Source organism: Tachyglossus aculeatus, chromosome 14 (genome assembly GCF_015852505.1).
Source record: "Tachyglossus aculeatus isolate mTacAcu1 chromosome 14, mTacAcu1.pri, whole genome shotgun sequence".
NCBI lineage: Eukaryota > Metazoa > Chordata > Mammalia > Monotremata > Tachyglossidae > Tachyglossus > Tachyglossus aculeatus.
Genome location: NC_052079.1, coordinates 38,811,196 through 38,838,866, shown reverse-complemented (window position 1 = coordinate 38,838,866; position 27,671 = coordinate 38,811,196). Strand labels below are relative to the sequence as shown.

The 27,671-nt window shown below is 44.1% G+C and overlaps 1 protein-coding gene across 3 annotated transcripts in view; it reads left to right on the top strand.

Moving 5' to 3' along the window:
• Positions 1-27,671, top strand: part of NTN4 (netrin 4) — a 121,912-nt gene that overhangs the window by 63,469 nt on the left and 30,772 nt on the right. For all 3 annotated transcript variants that reach the window (XM_038756358.1, XM_038756357.1, XM_038756356.1), the window contains exons 4-5: positions 12,983-13,109; positions 18,427-18,615. In XM_038756358.1, coding sequence (XP_038612286.1) covers positions 12,983-13,109; positions 18,427-18,615 — 316 coding nt within the window. The remainder of the gene's footprint in view (positions 1-12,982; positions 13,110-18,426; positions 18,616-27,671) is intronic.

The window sequence follows — 27,671 nt, the reverse complement described above, 5'->3', positions numbered from 1 at the left end:
TTAAAAGCTGGGTACCAAAGTTAAAGATTGCCAGCTCCATTTTTCTGATTTCCCTAGAGTTTCTAAATATACAGTACATAGAAACAGAAACTTTTCACGGGCCCTACTTGTTTCTGAAGATTTACGCCCTAAAAGGCTCTTAAGATGCCTGATCCCCACAGATGGGTAGCAAGGGGGTGAGGAGGAGGAGACCAAAATCCTCCTAGTGACATCACTGCTCAGGGATGGAGGCCTCTGGTATTTTGGGACTCTCCTGGGGTTTCTATTCCTAGCTCTGCCACTCGTTTGTTCTGTGACCTTGGAAAAGTCACAGGAGTGAGAAGAGGAAAAAGTTAGAGTGTAGTGAGTGCAGGCAGTAGAGCATGGAAAAGAGTTGGTGTAATGTCACCCATGGAAAAGGAGAGAAATTAAATACCCATCATGGTAAATGACAGCGCATAATAATAATAATAATAATAATAATAATTTTGGTGTTTGCTAAGTGCTTACTATGTGCAAAGCACTGTTCTAAGCGCTGGGGGGATACAAGGTGATCAGGTTGTCCCATATGGGGCTCACAGTCTTAATCCCTATTTTACAGATGAGGGAACTGAGGCACAGAGAAGTTAAGTGACTTGCCTAAAGTCACACAACTGACAATTGGAAGAGCCGGAATTTGAACCCATGTCCTCTGACTCCAAAGCCCGGGCTCTTTCCTCTGAGCCACACTGCTTCTCACTTCTCACTTTTCACGCAGCACATCATCACGGACCTTGACAGTGATGAACTTGCAAGGAATTTTGGTCTCAACTCTCCGTCTGTGGTGGTCACAGATCTTATGTACATATCTTTTATTTTTATTTATTTGTATTGATGTCTGTCTCCCCCTCTCTAGACTGTAACCTCATTGTGGGCAGGGAATGTGTCTGTTTGTGGTTGTATTGTACTCTCCCAAGCGCTTAGTATAGTGCTGTGCACACAGTAAGCGCTCAATAAATATGATAGAATGAATGCATGAATTTGCAGGAGATCAGAGCCCTGAAATATCTGTGGAGGAGAACAGAGACTTTGAGGCAAGTTCCAGTCACTTTACTTCCCCTACCATCTCCTGGCAGCTGAGGCCCTGATGTTGAGGAAGTGCAGTGGTAACAATAATAGTAATAATAATTAATATTTGTTAAGGACTTACTGTGTGTCCAGCACTAAGTTCCAAGTGCTGGGATAGAAGCAAATTAAACAGGTTGGACGCATTCTGTGATCCACATGGTGCTTAAAGTCTACATGAGAGGGAGAATGGAATTTGACTGTAAGCTCATTGTAGACAGTGAATGTGTCTACCAACTCTGTCCATATTAAACAGAAGCTCCTTACCTTGGGCTTTAAAGCACTTAATCACCTTGTCCCTCCTACCTCACTTCTCTACTATCTTTCTACAACTCAGCCCACTCACTTAGCTTCTCTAATGCCAACGTACTTACTGCACCTCAGTCTCATCTATCTCACTGCCAATCTCTTGCCCACATCCTGCCTTTGACCTGGAGCATCCTCCCTTTTCATATCCGACAGACAATTCCTCTCCCCACCTTCAAAGCCTTATTGAAGGCACATCTCCTCCAAGAGGCCTTCCCTGACTAAGCCCTCGTTTCCTCTTTTCCCACTCCCTTCTGCATCTCCCTGACTTTCTCCCTTTATTTGCCACCCTCTCAGCCCCACAGCAGTTACGTATATATCGATAATTTATTTATTTATATTAATATCTCCCCCTCTAGACTGTAAACTCAATTGTGGGCAGAGAACGTGTCTGTTATATTGTTGTGCTTTGCTCTCCCAAGACGCTTAGTACAGTGCTCTGCACATAGTAAGTACTCAATTAATATGATTGATTACATTATAATCTCACAGGCACTTAATATCATGATTTACACACAGTAAGCTCTCAATAAATGCCATTGATTGAACGAATCCCCATTTTACAGATGAGGAAACTGAGACCCAAAGAAATGGAGTGACTTGCCCAAGTTCACACAACAGACTACTGGCTGAATTGGGATTAGAACCCAAATCCTCTGACTCCCAGGCAAAGCTCCTCCTCAATGGTAGTAGTGTCGCTTTTCATTATGGCTATTAATAAGACCTGTGACAAAAAGTAGTGAGCAGTGGGATGGAAATTGAAGGGCCTGCTCCTCAAAGCTTTGCTCCAGCCTGCACTCTTATATTGAGAAGGATATTTTTTAAAATGAGAGGACCAAATTTGGGGTTCACTTAGGTATGTGCAAATCCAGGACCAGTCTGTGCTCTCAATCAATCAGTACATCAGTGGTCTTTATTAAGCACTTACTGTATGTAGAGCACTGTATTAAGAGCTTGGGAGGGTAGTGGATAGAGCACAGGCTGAATAATTCTTTTTAAAACCCTTCTAATTGCTAAAGACATTGAAAATAAAAACAGGAAGCACCCTGCCCCCCACCAACCGTCCTGTCCAGTGAATATTTTTTACAAAATGAGTTATACTAGATTTTTCTGAACTTCTCTCCATTTTCCAGATTGTCACATTAGTGGCTAGAAAGGACCTGGGTTCTAATCCCAGCTCCGCCACTTGTCTACTGTGCGACCTTAGGCAAGTCACTTCACTTTTCTGTACCTCAGTTATCTCATCTGTAAAATGGGGATTGAGAGTGTGAGTCCCATGCTGGTCAAGGACTATGTCCAACCCAATAGGCGTATAGCCACCCCAGCGCTGAATACAGTACCTGACAAATAGTAAGCGCTCAACAGATACCACAGTTAACAGAGCTGGTAGACATGATCCCTGCCCACAACAAGTTTACAGTCTAGAGAGGCATATGTAGTTCTCCACCAATTCCCCAAACAGGATCTAACCTGAAAGGTCCTAAACCAGAAAAGACACAAGGCAATCCATGCTGAAAGTCCTCAGAGAGTAATTGTGTTAGCTCCCCTTATACTATTAGATAGTAGAGCTAATACAAATTTAGCATTCTCACCTAGTAACGTGGTACACAAAGAACAAATAAGGAACAGGTCTTTGCGGTGAAGTAATGGCAAAAGAATCCCATAAGTAGGTAATAGTATGATCTTATCTAAATGTAATCTTCATAAGCCTCCTGGGCATTACAATTTTAGTCCAAAATTATTTGCATTTCTATGGCAGAAATATTTATTACAGGACCCTGAGGGATAATAAAATGCCTGATGATATTGAAAAAGAGGAAGCTCCTGGAATTAAATTCATGAAAGTGAAGGGCAGTTAAAACCCAGTGAGCTGCAGTCTAGAAGGGCTTCTAGACTGTGAGCCCGTTGTTGGGTAGAGACCGTCTCTATATGTTGCCGATTTGTACTTCCAAAGTGCTTAGTACAGTGCTCTGCAGTGCTCAATAAATATGATTGAATGAATGAATACAGTAGAGAAATCTGAAATTGCGTTTATCAGAGCTCACTGTCAGAACCAATTTTTTCAGAAGGTTACATTCCTAAGCCTGAGCTGAAAGATCCTGCTCTTGAAACTGAGTCCAAAGGTAATTGTCCTTTTATCTTTAAAGGAGGCAATCTCATGATTACTATCTCCCCCCATGCTTCATTTCCTATCTTTCACAGGAAATAAGAACACAATATATAACTCAGCATGAAATAAAGTTAGGTATAAAGAAAGACTTGCTACTAAATTCGTGTCTTGACAAAACTGAAGAGATCATCCTCACTCATTTTAATAAATGGCCTCAGCCCCTTTCTTTTGTGTGGCTTAATTTTACTAGGTCGATTTTCTGTGCTAATTTGCTACAATCATGAGGTGGAGTCTGAAGAATCCTCATATTGGAAATTAATAATCCAAAGATTAAGAAGAAAGGAACATTTTTCCCAATGGTTGATGTCTTCCTGAATTAAAATCTTAGAGAAAACTATGGTACAAGTGCATATCCTCTTTCCCAGTGTATGCCCAGAGTATGTTTCCCTGCCTATTTGCTCTGTGCCTACATTGTGAAAAAGGAAAAGATCTGAGCTCCTATGAAATTTCATCCAACTTCAGCCTTGCAAGAACCAGTTTTAGCAACTTTATCCATGTGTCTTCGTACTACATTTCTTTATGCTCAGTTAACATATATTTATTGCAAGACTATTAGACTATTAGACTGTAAGCCCACTGTTGGGTAGGGACTGTCTCTATATGTTGCCAATTTGTACTTCCCAAGCGCTTAGTATAGTGCTCTGCACACAGTAAGCGCTCAATAAATACGATTGATGATGATTGCAAGCTTTAGGGTGCAAAACTCAGAATTTGGTAGCATCCAAGAATTTTCAACATTGCTCCTCAACACTCCTCCACCTTTTCCTTCTCCTCCTCCTCCTCCTCCTCATCATCATCAAAATCATTAGAGGTAGAGGACACTTAAGGTCCCAGCAGCTTAACTGGAAATTGCTCTATAAAGTCCTGCCTCCTCCAGGTCCCAGATCAGATCCTATCAACTATCTGCAGCCCTAATAGCTGTCGATGTATTTATTCCACTTATTAATGAATTGATTATTTTTTGGCTTACTTTTTTGTGATATTTGTTAAACATTTACTGAGTGCCAGGAACTGTACTAAGCGCTGGGGTAGACAGAAGCTAATTAGATTTCACACCATCCATTTCCCACATGGGGCTCACAGTCTTAATCCTCGTTTTACAGATGAGATAACTGAAGCACAGAGAAATTAAGTAACTTCCCCCAAGATCACACAGCAGACTGGGTGGAGTCAGGATTGGAATCCAGGTCCTTTTGACCAGTTGTCTCTGTGTTTTCTGTCATAGCCCCATTAAATACCTACTATCATGACTGGCAGAGATGAAGAATTACAAGAGGCACTGTACAAACCACTATCATCATAATCACTTCATTTGTTCAGGCTCTCAAATCTGAAGTCTAGTTCATCACTCTTGACTGGAGACTCCATCTTCATCCTCTAAGTTGGCCCATCTCAGGAGGTAGGGACTGTGGTTTTTTACTTCTCTTGTGTGCTCCCAAGCACCTAGCACAGTACTGTGCACACCACAGGTACTCTGTATTAATACAAGATGAGATGATGGTGATGATATAAACTAGAAACCAAATTTCAGATTTCTGATCCCCTGTTCAGAATGGGAAGCACAGGTTCACCTGGTTAAGTTGAACTGGATTCTTTGCCTACGAAGGCAAACCCCAACTTGGTTCTTTCTATTTGTAAATCACCTGTTCTCCTCCGTCTTTAAGATTACAAATTCTCTGAAGGCAAAGGTCTTATGTTTTGATTCTGCTGTTCTCTAGCAAGCAGGTAGTTCAATGCTCTGGATGCAGTAGGAGCTTAATTAATGCTGATTGATTGATCAAATGAATGAATGAATCAATCAGTGGTATTATTGAGGATTTACTGTGTGCAGAGAAGTCCGTCAGTCAATCATATTTTTTGAGTGTTTACTATGTGCAGAGCACTGTACTAAGCACTTGGGAGAGAACAGTAGAACAATATAACAGACACATTCCCTGCTCACAATGAGCTTACAATCTAGAGGGGGAGAGAGACATTAAAATACATTGTGAATATATACATAAGCGCCATGTGGCTGTGGGGGTGAATAAGGCATACAGATTCAAGTGCTTAGGTGACGTAGAAGTGAGGGAATAATGAAAATGTCATAGTCGAGGAAGGCCTCTTGGAGGAGGTGTGATTTTAATAAGGCTTTGAAGGTGGGGAAAGTAGCGGTCTGTTGGATATGAAAGTGGAGGGAGTTCCAGGCCAGAGGGAAGACATGGACATGGGCAAGGAGTCAGATGAACGAATGAACAGCCTGAAAGAGTGTGTGTTGGGGGGTACCAAAGTGGAGCCATTATCTTGACAACTCCACTTCTAGACAGTCCCCCAAACCCTGTGGAAGAAAAGGTAATGACTATCTCTAGAGTGTCAATTCTTGGGCAGGTCATATAATTTCCTGTAATAATAGTAATAATAATGGAATTTATTAAGTGCTTACTATGTGCAAAACACTGCTGTAAGTGCTGGGGAGGTTACAAGGTGATCAGGTTGTTCCACGGGGGACTCGCAGTCCTAATCCCCATTTTACAGATGAGGTACTGAGGCACAGAGAAGTTAAGTGACTTGCCCAAAGTCACACAGCTGACAGTTGGTGGAGCTGGGATTTGAACCCATGACCTCTGACTCCAAAGCCCATGCTCTTTCCACTGAACCACGCTGCTTCTCTGTACATCAGTTTCCTCCTTTATTAAATAGAGATGTGATGCCTGTTCTCTCTCCCTCTTATACTGTGCGCTCCACTGTGTGTGATCTTGGCACATAAGTGTTTAATAAATACCATCATTATTACTGTTTTTGAACTAAAGTAGAGCCACCCTTTTTCAGTTGTCTCCTTCTGAACGACAGTGTTAAATGTCAGAAAATGGGTTCACTACAGTTGGTTCCTTACCCCCGTGGAACCCCCTTATGTTGTGAACTTCAACTTCACTCTTGTTTGAAATCATCAGAACAGCCAGATTCACCCCTTAGAACCCTAACTCAAAATGGCTCTCAGCCATCACGGAAGTGGTGTTTCTAATTAGCCCCAAATAGCTCAGAAGAAATGCCCCCTTTTTAAAACAGTCATTCATTCAATCCATCAATCAATGGTATTTATTTTTTACTTTGGGCAGAGCACTGAACTAAGCAATTGGGAGAGTACAATAGAATCGAGTGGGTAGACCTGCTCCCTGTCCACAAGAAGCTTACATACTCGAGAGTCAGTGCACCCGCGATGCCTCTTAAAGTGCCCAGAAGTGAAATGGGAGTCAACCATTTAGTGAAGCCTTTCAGAATGCTCTGAAAAGTGGCCTGTATATCTCCTTACCCATAACAGACCCTCTTGTCTGTGCCTATCTTTACTTTGTCCCTGTCCCTATTTCTAAGACCCATTTTTTTCTGGAGTTCGAGTACAGCCAAAGAAGCACAGTGCTGAGTTGTTCAGTTGTTTACATTCTTCCTCTGTGTGCCGTATTCAGTGGACGAGGATTTGGGATACTCAGCCTTCAGTGTTTACCCCTCACTCCTTCAAATTGGTCTCAAGCAGACTGTTCTATTGACTCAATTATTTCATTTAACATTCACCACCGGGCTTTCATTTCTACTGGTACTTCCAAACGCAAATGCTCAATGCAGGAAAGATGTATTGTACTTATTAATAGAAGAAAGATATTTTCTCACAAGAGCTAGGTTTAGCATTGTTTAGCCTGTTTTTGTCCTGGATAAGAGGAGCAGGTTCCAACAGGCTAGGCTGTTATAATTTTCCTCTTTTCATGCATTAAGTTCATTCTTTTAGAAGTAAATCCTTTTCACTCAAAGAGGTCACATTATCTCTTTAGAATTTCATCTCTTTCTGCCCTTTGCATTTTGCCTAAGTTACTGTTTAGTTCAGAGCCAGTTTATAAATCGTTTCTCAGTTAGAAAGTTGTTTCTGAATTACCACAGCTGTCTTTAGTGTGTGTGTTTTATTAGATGAATCGGGTACTATTCCTATCTTCTTTTAACATGCAATGCTGTAATATGACGTAAATATGAAAGAATTGATATCGTTAAGGGATGTCTTCCATAATTTTATTTATAAGTATAGCTCCAAAGGGAAAGAAGATAAAAAGAAATTAAAATATACTGTGCCAATGTGATTACTCATACCATGTTTGGAAACAAATAATTCAATGTCTGTAATAATCATGTGGAGCCTAGATAGCATTTAGGGTAAGACCGCCAGTAAGAGTGATGGGGAAGAGAGAGACCCAGAGAGAAAGAGAGACAGACACAGAAGGAAAGGGAGACAGACACAGATGGAAAGAGAAAGGGAAAGGCAGGGAGAGAAAGAAACAGACATTGAGACAGAGAGAATGAGTGAAAGATTGAATATATGAGTCAGTAGGAACAACCAGGCAGGAAAGATAACCTGTTATCTGCATGGCATGCCTTCCTATCGCTGTGGCTTTTCGGTAGCACTTATCACTAAAAAAGCCCAGTTATTTTGACAACTACACAATTTACAAGTGAGTAAAACCACCTTATGTTGCCTTAGACTCCGGGCCTGGAAGTCTCTTTAAGGTAACTGTGCTAAAAGTTGCTAAGTAGTATAGTCTCAATAATAAATTGTTCTCTGTTGGATATGTTCAGGAAGGTCCTTGACATCTATCAATCAATCTTAATTTCTGAGCACTTACTGTGTGCAGAGCAAAGTACTAAGCACTTGGGAGAGTACAGTATTACAGAGTTGATCAACATGTGACCTGCCCAGGGTGAGCTTATGTTCTGTAGGGGGATACAGACATTCATATAAATAAATAAATTATAGATACATACATAGTGCTGTGGGGCCTGATTGGCGGGATGAGGATGGGGGTGAATAGAGAAGCAGCACGGCCTAGTGGATAGATATTGGGCCTGAGAGTCAGAAGGAGCTCACTTCTAATTCCGGCTCCACCACTTGTCTGCTGGGTGACCTTGGGCAAGACACTTTACTTCTCTGTGCCTCAGCTGCCTCATCTGTAAAGTGGGGATTAAGACTGTGAGCCCTATGCGGGACCGGGACTGTGTCCAACCTGATACCTTGTGTCTACCCCAGGGCTTAGTACAGTGCCTGGCACATAATAAGCGCTTAACAAATGCCACAATTATTATTATAAAGGGTGCAACCCCAAGTGCTGGTTCAATCTCTCATCCTATCCCGACTGGATTACTGCATCAGCCTCCTCTCTGATCTCCCATCCTCCTGTCTCTCCCCACTTCAGTCTATACTTCATGCTGCTGCCCGGATCATCTTTGTGCAGAAGTGCTCTGGGCATGTTACGCCCCTCCTCAAAAATCTCCAGTGGCTACCAGTCAACTTACGCATCAGGCAAAAACTCCTCACTCTCGGCTTCAAGGCTGTCCATCACCTCGCCCCCTCCTACCTCACCTCCCTTCTTTCCTTCTACAGCCCAGCCCACACCCTCCGCTCCTCTGCCACCGCTAACCTCCTTACTGTGCCTCGTTCTCGCCTGTCCCGCCATCGACCCCCGGCCCACGTCCTCCCACTGGCCTAGAATGCCCTCCCTCCGCACATCCACCAAGCCAGCTCTCTTCCTCCCTTCAAAGCCCTACTGAGAGCCTACCACCTCCAGGAGGCCTTCCCAGACTGAGCCCCCTCCTTCCTCTCCCCCTCCCCATCCCCCCCACCTTACCTCCTTCCCCTCCCCACAGCACCTGTATATATGTTTGTACAGATTTCTTACTCTATTTATTTTACTTGTACATATTTACTATTCTATTTACTTTGTTAATGATGTGCATCTAGCTTTACTTCTGCTTATTCTGATGACTTGACACCTGTCCACATGTTTTGTTTTGCTGCCTGTCTCCCCCTTCTAGACTGTGAGCCTGTTGTTGGGTAGGGACCGTCTCTGTATGTTGCCAACTTGTACTTGCCAAGCGCTTAGTACAGTGCTCTGCACACAGTAAGCGCTCAATAAATATGATTGAATGAATGAATGAATGAAAATGCAAGGGCAAAAAATAGAAGAGAGAGCTCTCAATTTGACATTCAGATGGTTTAGAGGACTTAGAAATGTCTAAAAATGTTTGTGTTATCCATAAAGGAACCTCAAATTCTGCATTATACAGCCAGCCAAATGGTGCCTAAAGCATTTTGGATCCTGAGCAACACTAGCTCAATAATACACAGTCTCAGTAGCATAACCCAATTGCCTTTCCCTGGGTGGTGTTTGGGGCCAAACAAGGACTGTGTTTAAAATATTTTCAAGGTCCCTTGTTATTGAGGTCTCTTTTTTCAGCTATGACCTGGTTTCGCTTGCACATTTTTCACAAGAATCAAATAGTGGGTGATCTTTCATGCTTGAACAACAACAATCGGATCGCTGAAGAGGGATCTCTAGTTTGAAATAGCCTGGATAATGATTTACAGTTATATTTGGTACATTGTCAAAATGATGGCTCCTTGAATTTTTCTGTAGGCAAAAAAATTTGCTGGGCTGGCATCATTCAGACCCTGGGAGGTACCTCTAAATCCTCAGATCAAGAGAATGCTTTGAGGTGCTCATGCTGGTCGGGGGAGCCTGAATTGTCCCTGACATCTCGTGACATGTGTGAATGTTTGATGAGGTTACTCAAAATGACTGGCCCCTTGAAGACTTCCTTAGATTCTTGGCCCAGGACTAGCCTCTGAGTCGGCAGGAACAAACAGGCAAAGCTCAAATATAAAAAGGCATAAAAACGAAGTTCTAAGAGCATATGCCAAGCCATATTGCATCAGAGCAGTAGTTTATCCAACCCAGTATTCTGGCCCTGACACTGGCACCAAAGGATGCTTAGAGAAACAGTGTGAGGTAGCTCTCCATGACCACCAATTGCAGGGCTTGAGATGAACCTTCTACTGCCCCTAAACTGGTGATGGATAGCCAATTTTATTCTCTTCTTCATCCCACAAACCCCACTTCTGTGACTTCTTTTTCTGGGGTCCCGCTGAGCAGAGTTGGAAGTGGGAGTGATTTATCCGAAGAACCTTTACTGTACCACTGTTAGACCAAGCGCACACTGTTGGAAGATTTACACTCTGGTGATTCATAATCCCCTTTCCTCTCCTATTTCCCTACTACACTGTGGTCATGTAAATATCGTGTGACCGTGCCCGGCAATTTATTCCTTGGGAAACTTTCCCCATCAACCCGTTCCTGCCCCAGCTTCCTTTGTCTTAGAAGGAGCGGACAGAAACAATTCTAGTCGAAAAAGAGATGCATGTGGCTTTGCTCGAGGACCCTCACCGTGCAGAAGTTCTTTGATAAGACAGATTTCGTCCCCCTTAGTGACGAGAGGGAAGCAGAATAAAAACAGGTTCAGTGCAAGCAGCTGGATCAAAGCACTATTGTGGTTATCTATCCATGGCCAGAAGATGTGAGAGAGCAAATATTCAAGAGCTGGATTGAACAGTGCTTTGCCCTTAAGGGGCACTAGAGACTGTAGTCTGTGTTCGGCTTTGCAGAGCACTTTAGCCGCTGAAAGGTACAGATACTTAAGTGTTTGGGTCTTGTCTGGACCTGTGAGGGGAGGGCTTAGAAAGAGATGTGGGCTGAACTGTCACAATCCAATGGGCCTCTCACACTTGAGCCAGTTACAAGAGAGCTAGCAATAAATAGAAGTCCTTGGAAGAAAATGTGCCTAGTGAGAACTTACATCCAAGACAGGCAGTCCCGAGGCTGAAGAAAATAAGCCACTTAATGGTTGAACCTTTGGTGCTAACCGCTTGTGAGGAGGCTAATGAGTTTTGGCAATTGGCTCCGAATTCCCTGAGTTCTGTGTAGCCACCCTACGGCTCTTATTCCTTGTCATTCCCCAGACAGGACCATGAAGGCTAGAGGGATGGCTACAATTGGGAGTAGCTCGGAAGAGCCTCCATCTTACCCCTCTGGAGAAAACAGAAACAAAACTTCACCTGCAACAACTGTACATAGTCATTAAATATTAATTGCCCCAGTAAGGCTTCCAGGAGCATACTTTGAACTAGACTTCACATGCCTCACTTATTAGGGAGGCACAGAGGAGAAAGGAAGTTCTCCTGAGAGAGTTGAGTCTAGGAGAACTTCAGGCAGACATTTTGTTAGCTAAATGCTAAGGGGACTCTGTAAAGATTCCTAGCAAAGTCTCCCTCAGATCCAGTTCAGTTTTGCTGCTGTATTTTATATTTAGCCCAGGTTCTGGCTTTAACTCAGTGGGTATCTCCTAAGGACCCATGGAAGGGAAGTTTGAATCACAGAAAGAGCCTAATGATGTTTGATCTACCTACTAGCTCTATTGTACAATCCCAGGTGCCTAGTACAGTGCTCTGCCCACAGTAAGTATTCAAGAAATACTACTGTTTGGACAGTTGATTTGATAGATTGAAGTCGATCAGTCCCATGAACAGTGACTCATGGGAAACGTAGTGTTAGAGAACTACCATCTGTTGCCGTTTGGAAGTTCAGGATTGGGAGGTAGAAAAAAATGTATTCCTTTTAGAAAGGAAAAAAAAGGATCCAGAAAGTTTGGAGTTTCTTTATCCTTATGGAAAGAGCATGTATCTAGGAGTCAGAGAACCTGGTTTCTAATGCTGGCTCTATCTCTTGTCTGCTGTGTGACCTTGGGCAAATTACCTAACTGTGCCTCAGGTTCCTGATCTGTAAAAATGAGGAGTCAATGTCTGTTGTCCGTCCTCCTTAGTCTGTGAGCCCCATATGGGATAGGGACTGTGTCCAACCTAATTAACTTGTATCTACTTGTATCTACCCACTATTTAGAACATAGCTTAGAACATACAGTGAAGCAGCGTGGCTCAGTGGAAAGAGCACAGGCTTTGGAGTCAGAGGTCATGGGTTCAAATTCCGGCTCTGCCAATTGTCAGCTGTTTGACTTTAGGCAAGTCACTTAACTTCTCTGTGCCTCAGTTACCTCATCTGTAAAATAGAGATTAAAACTGTGAGCCCTCCATGAGACAACCTGATCACCTTGTAATCTCTCCAGTGCTTAGAACAGTGCTTTGTACATAGGAAGCACTTAATAAATGCCATTGTTATTATAGCTTGACACATAGTAAGTGCTTAATACTTATAATGGTGGTATTTATCATTTTCTTTACTCATCTCTAACTGATTTACCCCAGCCCTCTCCCCTTCCCTTTACCCTCTCCTCCCCCACCGGTACTATGATTGATCACCATACATTGGTAGGAAAAGTGTTTAACCTACGCCAATGACTATAATACTGGGGGTTGGTTACCTAGCCAACAGCTCGGAGAATGTGCTTCTGAATTGGTGCCTAGAAAATCTTTGAAAAAAATCACAAGACTAACTGAGCATATGATCTAATTTGTATGATTGCATATCTGTGTCCACAGTAAATAAGCATTTTGTGGCTAAACCCAAGCGATAAGGATGAGGCATCATTTGGGGAATGTGACTGTTTTGTCTTTGTTTCTAGGTCCACGGGAGATGTATGTGTAAACACAATACAGCAGGCTCCCACTGCCAGTACTGTGCTCCACTATACAATGACCGGCCTTGGGAAGCTGCAAATGGCAAGACTGGAGCTCCAAATGAGTGCCGTAGTAAGTACCGAAACCTTCTGAGCAGAGGAGATTCCTCTCTTGTAACTCGGTCCTAGATTCCCAAGAGCCTGAATGACAGGCCAGGGTACCTGAGCAGGCAAGGCCCACGTCGCTGTAAACGCCATGCCCTCAAAAGGAAGAAGCAGACTCTGTTTGCAAGCTGCTAGCCTGTCGGCATTACCAAGAATGTTATCTGTTTGCTTGGCCTCTTCAAGGGACCCGGGCACCGCTCTTTGAGAAGGCGGTTCTCTAAAGCAGGCCGATCACACAGACGAGTCACCCGAGGGTACGTGGTGGAAGTCACCACCCTGACTGAGAACTGGAGGCATCTTTCTTTTGCGTCACTTGGGATCCCAAGCTCCCAGATCCCCAGTCTGGGACCCACCACCATTTGTCTCTCGCCAGATCGCCACCGCGAAATACATCTCACCAGTGCCAGCTGTAAGTGGCAGCTGTGAGCCTGGAGCCAAACTGGGAGCAGGCAGTGAGGGAGAAAGGTAGAAAGAGCATCTGAGCAAACCATTTTGCTTGCTCTGACTCCTTGCAGCTGCAAGTCCAATTTTCACAGGTGTACTCCCCTGGCCTTTTTATGTTACTGGCCACCCGAGGTTCTCACTGACCTTAAAAGTACTTGTACAGCCACTGGCTAAATAGTGGCCAAGCCCTGGCATTTGGGCTGAAATGGCTGCTCTGCTTTGCGAGGTTTTTTTAAAATTATTTGTTAAGCACTTACTATGTGTTAAACCCTGTTCTCTGTGCTTGTCCAAGTTAATTAGGTTGGACATAGTCCCTGTTCCGCCTGGGGCAAACAGTCTGAGTAGGAGGGAGAACAGGTATCCCTATTTTAGGGTTGAGGACACTGAGGCATAGAGAAGTTAAGTGACTAGCCCAAGATCACACAGCAAGCATTTGGCATAGACAAGATTAGAACCCAGGTCCTTCTACTTCAGGGCCCAGGCTCTCTCCACTAGGCCATGCTGCTTCTCCTGTTTTCTTGGACTTCCTACTGAAGTTTTGGTATTCTGTGAGAATTCCCAACTGGGTTAGTGAGTGAATTGGCCATTTGTGGGTAAGCATGCCTGAATTAAAACATCAAAATGATTGAGATTTAAGGCAGAAATTCATTTTATGGGTCAGGCCAACCTTATGTTTCCTGAAAGCAGCAGGTGGGGGCAAAATCAAAGTAGTCTAACTGCATTTTTAAATGTTAAAGTCCTTGGGGATTTCTTTTTCTCTTTTGTTCACCAAGGTCAGGTTAATAGATACCACAGATTTATAGCATATAGTAAAAATTCCTTGAATATAGAAAATGGGCAGTTTGCCAGGGCTGTGACATTGAAATTTGTCTTCAAAAGAAGAAACTATTTATTCTGCACCATGACCAGAACCTGGACCCCTGCGTTGTGTGATCTGATCAGAATGTCAAATTCCTAAATTAATATTGATCAATGTTGGTTCCTAGAATGTCCCTGGAAAACTGAATTTGCAGCAAAGAGGAAACCTGTCTGAGTATCTATAAGCAGATTGGTCTCTGGGTATATGGGCCATTAGTCTGTCACTGACCTTGTGGAGAAGTGATTCTAGAAAATTATGGAACAAAAAAGTCCATTTGAATAATAATCATAATAATAATTCTGTTGAATATTAAAAAGATATTTGAATGATTTCCCTAAGTACAAAATAGAAACAGCATGGCCTAATGCGAAAAGCACAGGCCTGAGAGTCAGCAGTCCTGGATTCTAATCCTGTCTCTACCACTTGTCGGCTGTATGACTTGGATAGGTCACTTAACTTCTCTGTGCTTCAGTTACCTCATCTATAATATGGGGATTAAGACTTTGAACCATATGTGGGGACAGAGACTGTAGCCAAACTGATAGTCTTGTATCTACCCCAGCATTTAGTACAATGCCTGACATATAGTAAGCACTTAACAAATACCATAAAAAAATACTTGCAGAGTAAATGATGTTTGTACTGTGGTATCTGTTCCTTTCTTCCTAGTCCTAGGGAAAAGCTCACCACCCTTTTAGTTAATCACAGGCTCTACTTAAAAGGCATATTTCTTCAAAACAATTGTGTTTTCTATAGACTTGAAGAGTGTTGTTTATGCAAACAGGCACATTTATCTTCTAGTTATAAAATATTCATAGCCTGGTAGTTGCTCTTTCCCAGAGGGCATAATTTGGGCATAAAATAAACAACTCAGTTTTCAGTGTTTTACTGAAATCCATATTTCAGGAGACTGAAAGTGTATTTTTATATCTGAACAAGCATGGTTATAATAAGACTTTTGGTTAGAGAAGCAACATGGCTAGAGCACGGGCCTGGAACCAGGGTTCTAATCCCAGCTTCACCACTTGTCAGCTGTGTGACCTTGGGCAAGTCACTTCACTTCTCTGGGCCTTAGATACCTCAGCTGTAAAATGGGGATTAAGACTGTCATCCCTATGTGGGACATGGACCGTGTCCAACCCGATTAGCTCCTATCTACTCCAGAGCTTAGAACAGTGCCTGGCACATAGTAAGCATTTAATAAATGCCACAATCATTATACTTGCAGTTTTAGGGCACCGCTAAACCCTTCCTGATGAAGTAAGACTCCCCCTCGTCCCCCTCTCCATCCCCCCCCCCCATTTTACCTCCTTCCCTTCCCCACTGCACCTGTATATATGTATATATGTTTGTACATATTTGTTACTCTATTTATTTTACTTGTACATATCTATTCTATTTATTTTATTTTGTTAGTATGTTTGGTTTTGTTCTCTGTCTCCCCCTTTTAGACTGTGAGCCCACTGTTGGGTAGGGACTGTCTCTATATGTTGCCAACTTGTACTTCCCAAGCGCTTAGTACAGTGCTCTGCACACAGTAAGCACTCAATAAATACGATTGATGATGATGATGATCATGAAGTACAGCCTTGCTGCTCCTACACCTGCTAGGAACTGTTTCAAGGGGAGAAGCAAATTTCCACTCCCATCAGTATTCCCAGAGAGGCAGCCACTAGGGCTGGTGGCCCCATACTCTCAGCAGATCCAAAATACCTCAACCAAGAGTATTTATGGAGCATCTACCATGTGCAGAGCACTGTATTGACTGTTTGGGAGACTGCAGAGGAGTACAAAAAAGGCAGAAGGCATGCTACCTGTCCTCAAGGGAAACTGCTGGCCCAGCAGCAAACTATCTGAGTCCTCGGAACAGAAAGTGAGCAGACCTCGGCTGGATAATCCTCCAGTCCCGGTTGTCCTAGAATCAGGCAGGGCCGTGGTACCAGTGTGCCCTTGGGCCCCGAGGAGCCCAACTACTCACTCCTTTAAAGGACATGAAAAGGGCTATCCGGGTGCTAGATTAGCTACTCACCACATCTACTTCAAGAAGCACCATCTGTGGTCAGGGGTGGCTGGAGCCAGACAGACCCTGGGATAGATCAGACATCCCTGCCCTCTGTCTTCCCTCCCAACCCCCACTTCAAAGCAGAGGCCGTAGCCTCGGCAGATTTGAGATGCTTTTTTTCCACTAAGTAAGGGAGAATGAAGTTTTATGTGCTTCCTGTACACAAGAAGGTCATGTGTCTCACTAAAAATATACCAACCTATTAGAAAAGGTACACACTATTCTACTCCTGGAGGAAGTTGCCTTCTTATTCTTATGTTACTCAAGGGGAAAAGTTTAAGATTATCTCTTGAACTCCCAAATAGAGTAACCTTTCCACAGCAGCCAACTGCATTTTTAAATGCACAGAGCGGAGGGAATGTGTAACTTGGAGCCGCTGATAATCTCCGAAAGTTTCAAGAGCACAGTTTCTCAGCAATGATTCCTGATCCAGAGTTTGAAATGTTGGGTGGAAGGGTGGTTTTACAAAGCCCCAGCAGGGCAGGAGATTGGGAAAATTACTTCCCCAGGACAGCTCAGTGGGCCCAATGCATATGACTTCTTATCAGGTGGAGGTTTGGATCACGGACCTCCTCTTTACTCCCCACTCTTCCCTTCCCCAACCTGAGCAGCAAGAGGATTCAGCCTAGTTCTTACTAGAGCTACCCACGGGTCCTAGGAACCTGGATTTGCCTCTGTAAGCTCCTCTAGACTGTAAGCTCATGGTGGGCAGGGAACGTGTCTACCAACTCTGCAGTATTGTGATATTGTACTTTCCCAAGCACTTAGCACAGTGCTGTGAACAGAGGAAGCACTCAATAAATACAATCGATTGATTGATAGTTTGGTTTGGTTTCACAATCCTAGCCAGGCCAGAGAAATTGCCACCGTTTTGACCCCTACGCAACTAACTTTCTGGTTGGAGCTTGTGATTTCTAAGGAGACTGGGCTCTTCCACTCCAGTCTGGTTTATAGCTGGGGCTCAGAAACATCCTTACAGGAATGATAAATTGTTCTTTGAATATGTTGGTCATTTCAGAGCTTGAAAAGGCCAGCCATGATCCTGGGCCTTAGAGAGAGGCTTCCTAGTAGTGGATGGTCTGCTAATCACTTTGTCAAGAAAATGCACGATAATTTGGATATGCCTGAGCTGAAGTTCCCCTTTTCTCCCTGCGGTCCATGAGGCAGCAGCTGTGAAAATAGGGCCTCCAGGCAGAGCCGCAACACTTCTTCTGGAGCGAATTAAGTACGGGTTGCAAACTTAGGTTTGGAGATCTGGGAATGGCAATATCACTTTTGGACACTTCTCAGAGAAGTTGATCCAGTTCCTCTCCAGTAAAAAATTCAGTCAATCAATCAATTGTATTTATTGAGTGCTTACTCTGTTCAGAGGACTGTGCTAAGCGCTTGGGAAAGTACAATATCACAACATCGCAGAGTTGGTAGACATGTTCCCTGCCCACCGTGAGTTTGCAGTCTAGAGGAGCTTACAGAGGCAAATCCAGGCCTCGCAGACATTGCCATAATAAAAGCCTATCCTGTTACATTATTCTGATTTTTATGGCTTAATGGAAAAGGACAGGCCTGGTACCTGGAGCCATGGGCTCTAATCTCAGCTCTGACACTAGCCTACGGTATGGGCAAGCCCCTTCTGTATGCCTCAGTTTCCTCATCTGTAAAATGGGGATTAAACACCTGTTCTCCATCCTCCTAGACTGTGAACTCCCTGGGGGACAAGGACTGTCTAATTATCCTGTATCTATCCCAGTTCTTAGTGTAGTGCATGTCACATAGCAAGGCTTAATAAGCATCACAATTACATTATTGTTATTCTACATTAAAAACCTTCTGGGGCCAGAACAGCAGACTTTTACTCTCTTGAGGTCTCCATTTGCTTACCAGTTTTAATGGGCCACCTTCCTCTCCTCTGATCTCTCTCAGCATGCAAGTGCAACGGGCACGCTGATACCTGTCACTTTGACATTGACGTATGGCAGGCATCGGGGAATCGCAGCGGTGGAGTCTGTGACAACTGCCAACACAACACTGAAGGGCAGCACTGCCAGCGGTGCAAGCCAGGCTTCTATCGGGATCTCCGACGACCTTTCTCAGCCCCCGATGTCTGCAAATGTAAGTGAAGAGCTGATTTCCGCGGGAAGTCAAAGGTTTAAAAATCAGCAGATGGAAATCCTTTAGTCTTTTTTTTCCTCAGTTCAGAAGATGCATGGTAAGTTCTCAGAGTTCAGTTAAGAATGATGTCTTCATCAGTGAACAGGGATTCCTACTTGTTGCTGTGGAGCAACACAAGTGCCAGAAAACTACCCTCTTCTGTAAGACACACTTGATTCGGGGAAGCCTGCCCAAGGAATGAGAGCGGGGAGAAGCGGAGTTAGAATAGAGGAAAAAGGGATAGGGAAGAAAAAGTGGTTGTCAGGAAATGGCATCGAAGGTCATCCTAAGGGGAGTGTTGGGGGGCTTTTTCTTCTGAACTGAGAAACAGCATGGCTTAGTACAGAGAGCATGGGCCCTCCTTTTGTCAGTGTGACCTTGGGCAAGTCACTTCACTTCTCGGTGCCTCAGTTTCCTCATCTGTAAAATGGGATTAAAGCTGTGAGCCCCATGTGGAACATGGACTGCGTCCAAGTTGTTTATCTTGTATCTACCCCTATGCTTAGTACAGTGCCTGGCACATAGTAAGCGCTTAACAACTACCATAAATAAATAATAACAAATAATAACTTGGTTCTGGAAAGAGGAGGAGGGGTTGCAGTCTTCAAACTTCTCCCCCTCTGAGCCCAAGACCCTAAGACATTAGTTCCTAGGGCAGATTTGGTTCCTCCCCCTTTCATTCTCCAAGAGCGAGCAGTTATGTTGCTCTGGTCAGGAGCAGAGTCCTGGGTGCCATTCAGCTCGGATCTGAGGCGGATGTCCCATTCACCCTGCCCCAGAAACAGTCCTGATGATCCCCTTAGTTCATTTACCCATTTAAACGATAAAAGATACACACACTGATTCATAATACAAGCAGTGCTATATATTTAAATGAAACAAAAAGGAGCAGTCACTTGCCAGTGGTAGTACTCTGCATCTACCTTTACATCTGCCTGGTATTTATCCCTGGAACAAAGCTGAAGGCCTGAAAACACAGTCAGTTTATTTGCGCTGTAGCTTGACACTGTTCACTGATACACTCTGTGGAATGCCGACTAATTTAGAAGTCTCCAGTAATTCCTTGCCCTCCCAGAAATAGCCAAGGTCCTATAAAGCAGGTTCTGCTTTGGAGTTGGCATAGCTCCATGACGAGACTTGGTTTGAAAAGAGAGGGAGACTTAGCAAAGATCTATCCTGATGCTCGTGATGCTGTCTGAAGCAGGTGGATAGGGAGATTAAGTAAATGTCAAACTTGGCTGAAATAGCTGTTGATGTGTAACCGGGAGCTAATGGGGAATGCCTGGTTGCATAAGTATCTGTACATCTAACAACTGAGCCAGAAAAGGATCCATGAACAATGTAAAGTACCTGGGGATGTTCTAAGGATTGGTGACACTTCCCTCGAAAGTCCTCAGTTTTTTAAAAAAAAACAATAATACCAGTGGCAAGAAGACTGCAGAAAAGCAGGATAGTACCACTGATTCCTCTAGACTATAAACTGGTTGTGGGCAGGGAACGTGTCTACCAACTCTTTTATATTGTTTTATTGTACTCTCCCAAGCATTTAATGCAGTGCTCTGCACACAGTAAGCACTCAACAAATATTGACTGATTGATACCTTAGATTTATATCCTATTTTTTTCTCCAAGAACCTAGGGGTTTCACAACAGCCATATGAGATTAGATGGGGGCTGGGATTATAGTCCCATTTCACAATTCTTGGTTACCAGTATCAAAGGGTCCGCAGCTGGGTCTGGAACCCAGAGGTCCTGACTCTAGCCCATTGCTCTTTCTTTTTGTTTATGCCATTTGTTGAGTGCTTACTATGTACCAGGCACTGTACTATGCCCTGGGGTAGATACAAGCTAATCAAGGTTGGAAACAGTCCATGTCCCACATGGGGCTCACAGTCTTAATCCCCATTTTACAAATGAGGTAACTAAGGCACAGAGAAGTGAACTGACTTGCCCAAGGTCACACAGCAGACAATTGGAGAAGCTGAGATTAGAAACCAGGTCCTTCTGGCTCCCAGGCCCAGTGCTCTATCCACTAGGCCACACAACTTCTCTCTCAAGATCAGGGCAATTTTGTTCTGTAAAAATGATCCTCAACTTTTTGATTGATGGAGGTGAAAAAGAAACAAGTAGGTACAAAATGCACATATGGGAAGCAGTGTTGCCTAGTGGAAAGAACACAGGCTTGGGAGTCAGAGGACCTGGCTTTACCAGTTGTCTGCTATATGGCCTTGGGTGACTCACTTAACTTCTCTTTGCCTCAGTTCCCTCATCTGTAAAATGGGGATTCAATGTCTGTTCTCCCTCCTACTTTCTGGAATTTGTTAAGCGCTTACAAGCCCTATAGTAAGAGCTGGGGTAGACACAAAATAATCAGGTCCCACATGGGGCTCACAGACTAAGTAGGAGGGAGCACAGGTATTGAATCCCCATTTTGCAGATGAGAAAACTGAGACACAGAGAAATTAAGTGAATTGCCCGAGGTCACAGAGTAGGTAAATGGTGGAACTGGGATTAGAACCGAGGTCCCCTGATTCCCAGGCCCATGGTCTTCCCACTCAGCCACGCTGCTTTTCAGCTATTGCACCTATTTACCCAAACAATATTTGAACTAGACAGCAAAAGGAAATAAACTAGGCCTGGAGATTAATTGGACCACACCTTGGGAATCAGATTAATGATAGCAGTGAATTGCTTTGCAGTGAGCCCATGATTGGGTTCATTTGAATGAGGATGATAACATTACAAATAGACAGCTACATCTTTCTCAAGAAGCCCTAGGTGAGAGTTCACTTAACTGGCCTCAACCTGCTTGTACCTTTAGGATTTTTCACAGAGGAATATAATCAGGGCCAGTTTCAGATGCCTGGCCACTTTGAGGTGTAAAAAGCAATTCCAGCCCTTCCCCAGAGCAGCCGCCCCAACCCACAGAAAGCTGGGGGTGCCACATTGAGAAAGCTGGGGGTGCCACATTGAGCAATGTGGCATAATGTAATAATGATGGACAAAATCTCCACACCTAGAATGTTTTGACTGAATCCCCAAACCCAGAATGTTTCTCCAAGGAATCTCTGACTTCCTAAAGCCCTTTCTTTCTTCAGGAAATTTCTGACTCCCCATCCTTCTTTCTCCAGGGAATCTCTGATTTTCCATCCCCCTTTCTCCAGGGAATATCAGTCTCCCATCCCCCCTTTCCCGAGAGAATCTCTGACTCTCCACCTCCCTTTCTCCAGGGAGTCTCTGATTTTCTATCCTTCTTTCTCCAGGGAAACTCTAATTTTCCATCCCCCTTTCTCCAGGGAAAGTCTGACTCTCCATCCCCCTTTCTCCAGGGAACCTCTGACTCTCCATCCCCCTTTCTCCAGGGAACCTCTGACTCTCCATCCCCCTTTCTTCAGAGCCATTGTGTCCCTCTCCCAGGTCCCCATTCACACAGGCGCCGCTTCTGACTCAGACGCAGGGAGGTGAATGGTTTCATATTGTCAACTGCTGCTGCCCCTCAGCCTCCCCCCGATGGTGCCCACAGAAGCAGCCCCGAGCAACAGTGCTGCCTCTCGAAAAGACAGCACGACATAACCGTTCAGCCCCTGCTTACACGGAAACCAACGTCTTCTACATTATTTCCTGGGTATCCCAACTTGTTTGATGCTGATGTATTAGTTGTGATTTATAATTCTGAATTATTTGAAAGCATTTTCTGATACTCTCTCATCTGCGAATGACTGAGCCGCATGAAAAGTGCTATCATCTTTGTAAGAGCTTAACATGAAGGGAAAGCAATTTAAGACCCAACAGGGACTATATTTATGAAAAATGTTTTCAGTGGGAGGATTGCCTGAGTAATGACTGCAGAGTTGGGCCAAGATAAATATCCTCTAATATTTTTTTAATATGGCCACACGGAGGATCAAAAGCTGAGTGAAACAGGTCCGCAGGATGAAAATGGATCCCCAGAAGGGTGAATCTCTCCTGGAAGGGTCCAGTATTGCAGTCAAGGTCACTGTATCTCATCCCAGGAGATCATTATTTCCTTCACTTTGACTCCTCTGGGCCCCTGAAAGGCACAAAGTAGACCCCTTTCTGTTGGAACAGCCGTTCATGGCAACTCAGCCAATGAGTGTTTATGCGGTGTATGCAAGATACGGCTTCAGGGCCTAGGGGAGTAACAAAAAATGCAAAAGACAGTTTCTATCTTGAAAGTTGCTCCCAGAGTATGAAGAAAACAGAACATATCCCACATCTTCCGTCTATAAGAATTTACTTGTGTCAATAGAATTTTTCATTTTACCAGTAGTGAAACAAAAACGTGTTTCTCACCAGAATGCCCATGACAGGACACGTGTTCGAGTATTGTGCTGCTCTCACGAGCTGACCCAGAAACCAGGCACCCAGGTCACTCGACGCTTCTATCTGTCAAGCAGAGAACAGAAACCCCAGAAAGGGGCTTTTATTTCTTTCCCCACCCCATCCCCATCAGGAGCAGTTCTTCCCACAGCCCAGAAGGATCATGGACCCACGGTTCAGGTCTCACTAATAATGATAATTATGGGACTTGTTAAGCACTTACTATGTGCCAAGCACTGTCCTAAGCGCTGAGGTAAGTGCAAGCTCTTCAGGTGCTGGAGAGCTGACCTTCTTCGCAGACTCGAACTTCCTTCCCACTCCCCACAACACCCTTCCTCTTCCCCCCCCCCCCCCCATCTCCTACCCAGTTTTGCCCCAAATGTCCTACTGGTGGCAGTGGTAGAGGGAAGGAAGGAGAGAAAAAGAGAGGGAGGGAGGAGCAAGCTGGCAGACTACTGTTGCTTCTTCTGCTCCATCATCATCATCAATCGTATTTATTGAGCGCTTACTGTGTGCAGAGCACTGTACTAAGCGCTTGGGAAGTACAAGTTGGTAACATATAGAGACAGTCCCTACCCAACAGTGGGCTCACAGTCTAAAAGAGAAGCAGCGTGGCTCAGTGGAAAGAGCGCGGGCTTGGGAGTCAGAGTTCATGGGTTCGAATCCCGCCTCCCCCACATGTCTGCTGTGTGACCTTGGGCAAGTCACTTCACTTCTCTGTGCCTCAGTTCCCTCATCTGTAAAATGGCGATTAAGACTGTGAGCCCCACATGGGACAACCTCATCTCCTTGTGTTCCCCCCAGCGCTTAGAACAGTGCTTTGCACATAGTAAGCGCTTATCAAATACCAACATTATTATTATTATTATTATTATTAAAAGACTGCTCCAGAAACCAGGTGCAGGGAGGTGAGGGTTGAGCGGCAGTGAGCGCCTGGTACGTGGCAGGGGAGCATGTCTAAGGGGCCCTGCTTGCCGGATTGGGCTTGCTGGAGAGGCAGTGGGTAGCCCAGCCCCCCCCTCACAGCAGTACTGTCTCCATCTGTCATCTCCCCCCACCCCGGCGATATGCGCTGTCTGCATACAGGCCTCTGACGGGGGCTCTATCTGTACCCAATCCAGTGCCCATTCCCTCTCCCCCGTCCATGCCCAGAGCCCGCTTTCAAGCTTTGGCTGTTAGCGACCAAGAGGTGGTGGCAGGGCCTGGGGGTAGGGCTGGGGCCTGCTGCCACCACATTGCCACCACAAAACACTTTTCATAACCGGAACAGTTGTTCCAGGGCTTTTCCGTATACCAGAGCCATGTTCTGGCCCGCTTCAACTTGCTTCTGGCGCAGCATCTTACGATAGTTTACTCCTTTATGTTCGGCCCTGTGATATTTCCTGGGATGTGAAAGGAGTAATGAGAAGGATAAACTTCCTGCAATTTGCAGTAATTTCTCACGACCTGGAGGATTTGGAAGGGGAGTTATGGGGGTCTGAAAGGACAGGAAGAAGGGGGATCGAGGAACTACTTGGAGAAATGGGGTATCCAGCAATGTAGATGTGGGGTGCTAGAGGACTACCCCCACCAAGAGAGGGAGGAGGGGAAAGAAAAGGGGAGAAGTGGAGAGGGCACCTCACTCTTTTTTCCTTTAGAGAGTTTCTCTCCCAGCTCTCAGTCTCTTCCCTGGAATAATTAGAAGAACTGCAACTGGATAATTGAATGTCCAGCCCTTTTTTCGGACCTGGAATGACCACAAGCGCCGGAGAGGAGGCCTTCAATGTGAAAAGCATTGAAGCAGCATGAAACAGTGTGGCCTAGTGGACAGAGCATGAGCCTAGGAGTCAGAAGGACCTGGGTTCTAATTTGTACTCTGCCACTTGTCTGCTATATGACCTTGGGCAAGTCACTTCACTTCTCTGTACCTCAGTTACTTCATCTGTACAATGGGGATTAAGACCGTAAGCTCTATGTGAGACAGGGACTGTGTCCAACCTGATTTGCTTGTATACACTCCTGCACTTAGTACAGTGCCTGGCATATAGTAAGTGCTTAACACATACCATTATTATTATTATTATTATTATTAGCTTGTATCTATCCCAGCATTTGGTACAGTGTCTGGCACATAGGAAGCGCTTAGCAAATACCATAAAAAGTTATGAATTTCCTAAATATTATTTGCAGCCTACCCCCAACCCTCAAAAACTGAATTCAGGAAAAGCCCATTTTTCAGATTCTGCTAATCTGGATTACACTACAGTTTGACCCACTGCTTTCTCCCTTTGCCATCTTCACTGCTGGATGAAGGGCAGGGTTTAATTCAAGAAAGAAGTATTTGATCTGTACTGTTGTTAATAAAGTCTCAGTTAAAGAGATAACACAGAAGTGAGAAGGAGGAGGAGGAGGAGAAACATTTCCTGACTCACCAGCTGTGCCAGGCAGTTTAGAGTAAGAAGAAAAAGAAAAAGAAAGGATAGATTATAAACCCAGAGAGACACCAACCCACAGTATGGTAGTACAACTGCATTTTTTAAAGTTTCTGAAATTCAGATTTTTCCCTAATTCTGCCTAGGCAACCCCACTCCCTGACCTTAGTCTGAAACCCTGAATATCTTCTATATATTGATCAACCTTCCTGATGTCTTTGATCCATTGGCTGTGAATAGCAACCGAGCCTCGATATGAAAAACAGATTTCATATATGTGAAAGAAGGAATAACTGAGCAGTTCCTATCTTTAGGGCAAAAAAATCCTTAAAAGCTGACGATAAATACTGTTGATACCAATCCTTAGCTGAAGGAGGCATATCAGCAGGTACAGTAAATAGTCATATTTATTGAGCACAGTATATAGTCATATTTACTGAGCATTTACTCTGTGCCAAGAACTATACTAAGCATTTGGGGAAGTACAATAGAGGTAGTAGACATGTTCCCTCCCCTCAGTGAGCTTACAATCTAGCAGGGGAGTCAGACATTAAAATAAATTATAGGTAGGGAGAAGTAACAGAACTTACACAGTAGAATTCATTCACTCATAGCTTGGTCAGAGTGATGATCAGAAGGCAAGTGTTCTGCGATTTGAGAGGGGTATTTTCCTCCAAAAGCTCTGACAAGTAGGTTTAGGACAGTTGCATATGAGGATCAAAGACCAGGCCCACTTCCTGCTGCTGCTGCTGCTGCTACCTGTTCTTAACAGTGACTAATAAGTTGGAGCTAAAATGTCCAGTAAACTGGTGGAATTATGGTCAGAAACACCAGTAGAATAAATTAATTAAATATCCACCTATACCAGACTCTGAGAGAAGTGTTATTTCCAGGCTAGGCCAGGCCAAGGACCAAACCAGCCAAGGATAGGAGAAGAAACCCCAATATCTTGCCAGGATCTTCCAAGTGCTTTTCACATTCAGTTCAGCGAGGCCAAATGTGAATAAACAGGCGTCAGAGCCGGATCTACTCAATAGATTTATTCCTAGGGGAAATTTAATCATCCACGTTTGTTCTCCTTCCCTCTTATTAAATTTTACAGTGAGTCTACTTGGTGGGATGCAGCCGATTAATCGCTGGCTTCCAGACAAAAAATACTCCTAAGCATTTCCAGGAGAGCTGTTTCTTATTTTCTTAAGACCAGCAGAGGCCATTGAAACTGAATTTATTTCTCCCATTCAGAAACAAATGTCAGGGTATTTGAGGACTGAAAACCCTTAGTTCAAGACAGAAGAAAAGCACTCACCTCACCGGCTGAATCCAAGGGCTGAGAGACGGAACAGAGTATCATATTTTTCAACAGGGATGAAGTAGAAAATCAAATTTTCCTTGTAGACGTATTAACTGGGAAAACTAGTGTATCTTTTAAAACGCAAGGGATTCAGAGGGTCCTTATCAGGATAGTAACTAGTTTTTAGACCCTGGAGGTACCTGCCCACATAATCCATGTAAAATTTCATTGGCAAGGATTTCGACAAATGCCTAAAAAAAACAACTTGATTATGATTAAGACAGTTTGGAAGAGGAAGGAGGAAAAGCTGTGAACTCCCTTCCAAAAGACTTGGACTGATATTGGTGTTATCTCCCCGGAGGTGGAGGAGGGAGGGGAAAGAGAGCTCTTAAACTAAGGCTTTATTGTTGGATTTTAATTCAAATATAATGATGGAAATGACCATATGTTACCATGAGCATAATAAAGTCAAGGGATAATAATTCTGCTTTTGATGAGGGTATGTAGCCCATTAACACTCTTTGAGGTTGTGAGCTTTGGGAAAGAATAATAGCCCTCAGTTGATGCGCGGCCAAGTCCGGGGGCAAGAGCAATAGTTGTTATAACACATTCACTACTGTTTTCTTCTTTATCACTTATCGTCTATCAAAGGAGCTATTCTGGCAAATCTGTAAACACTGGTTAGCCCCCTTTCTAGAATTCCGAATCTAATTCTGGACTCCACAATATTAAAGAGAAATGGAGGACTCGTAGAGGATTTAAAGGGCAATGAAGGTAATTGAAGGACTGAAAAAGAGGCCCTCCCAGGGGACATGGCTTAAAGCAACTGGGACTGTTTAGGCTGGAGAAGAGCGGGTTGCACGAACTCTTCATTAAGGCCTTTATCTGGCTTAATCCCTAGTCTGTGTCCAAAGTGCACCCCACCAGGAAGGAGTACAACTTTTACCCTAGTGAAAAGGAGTTGGGACTTGGGC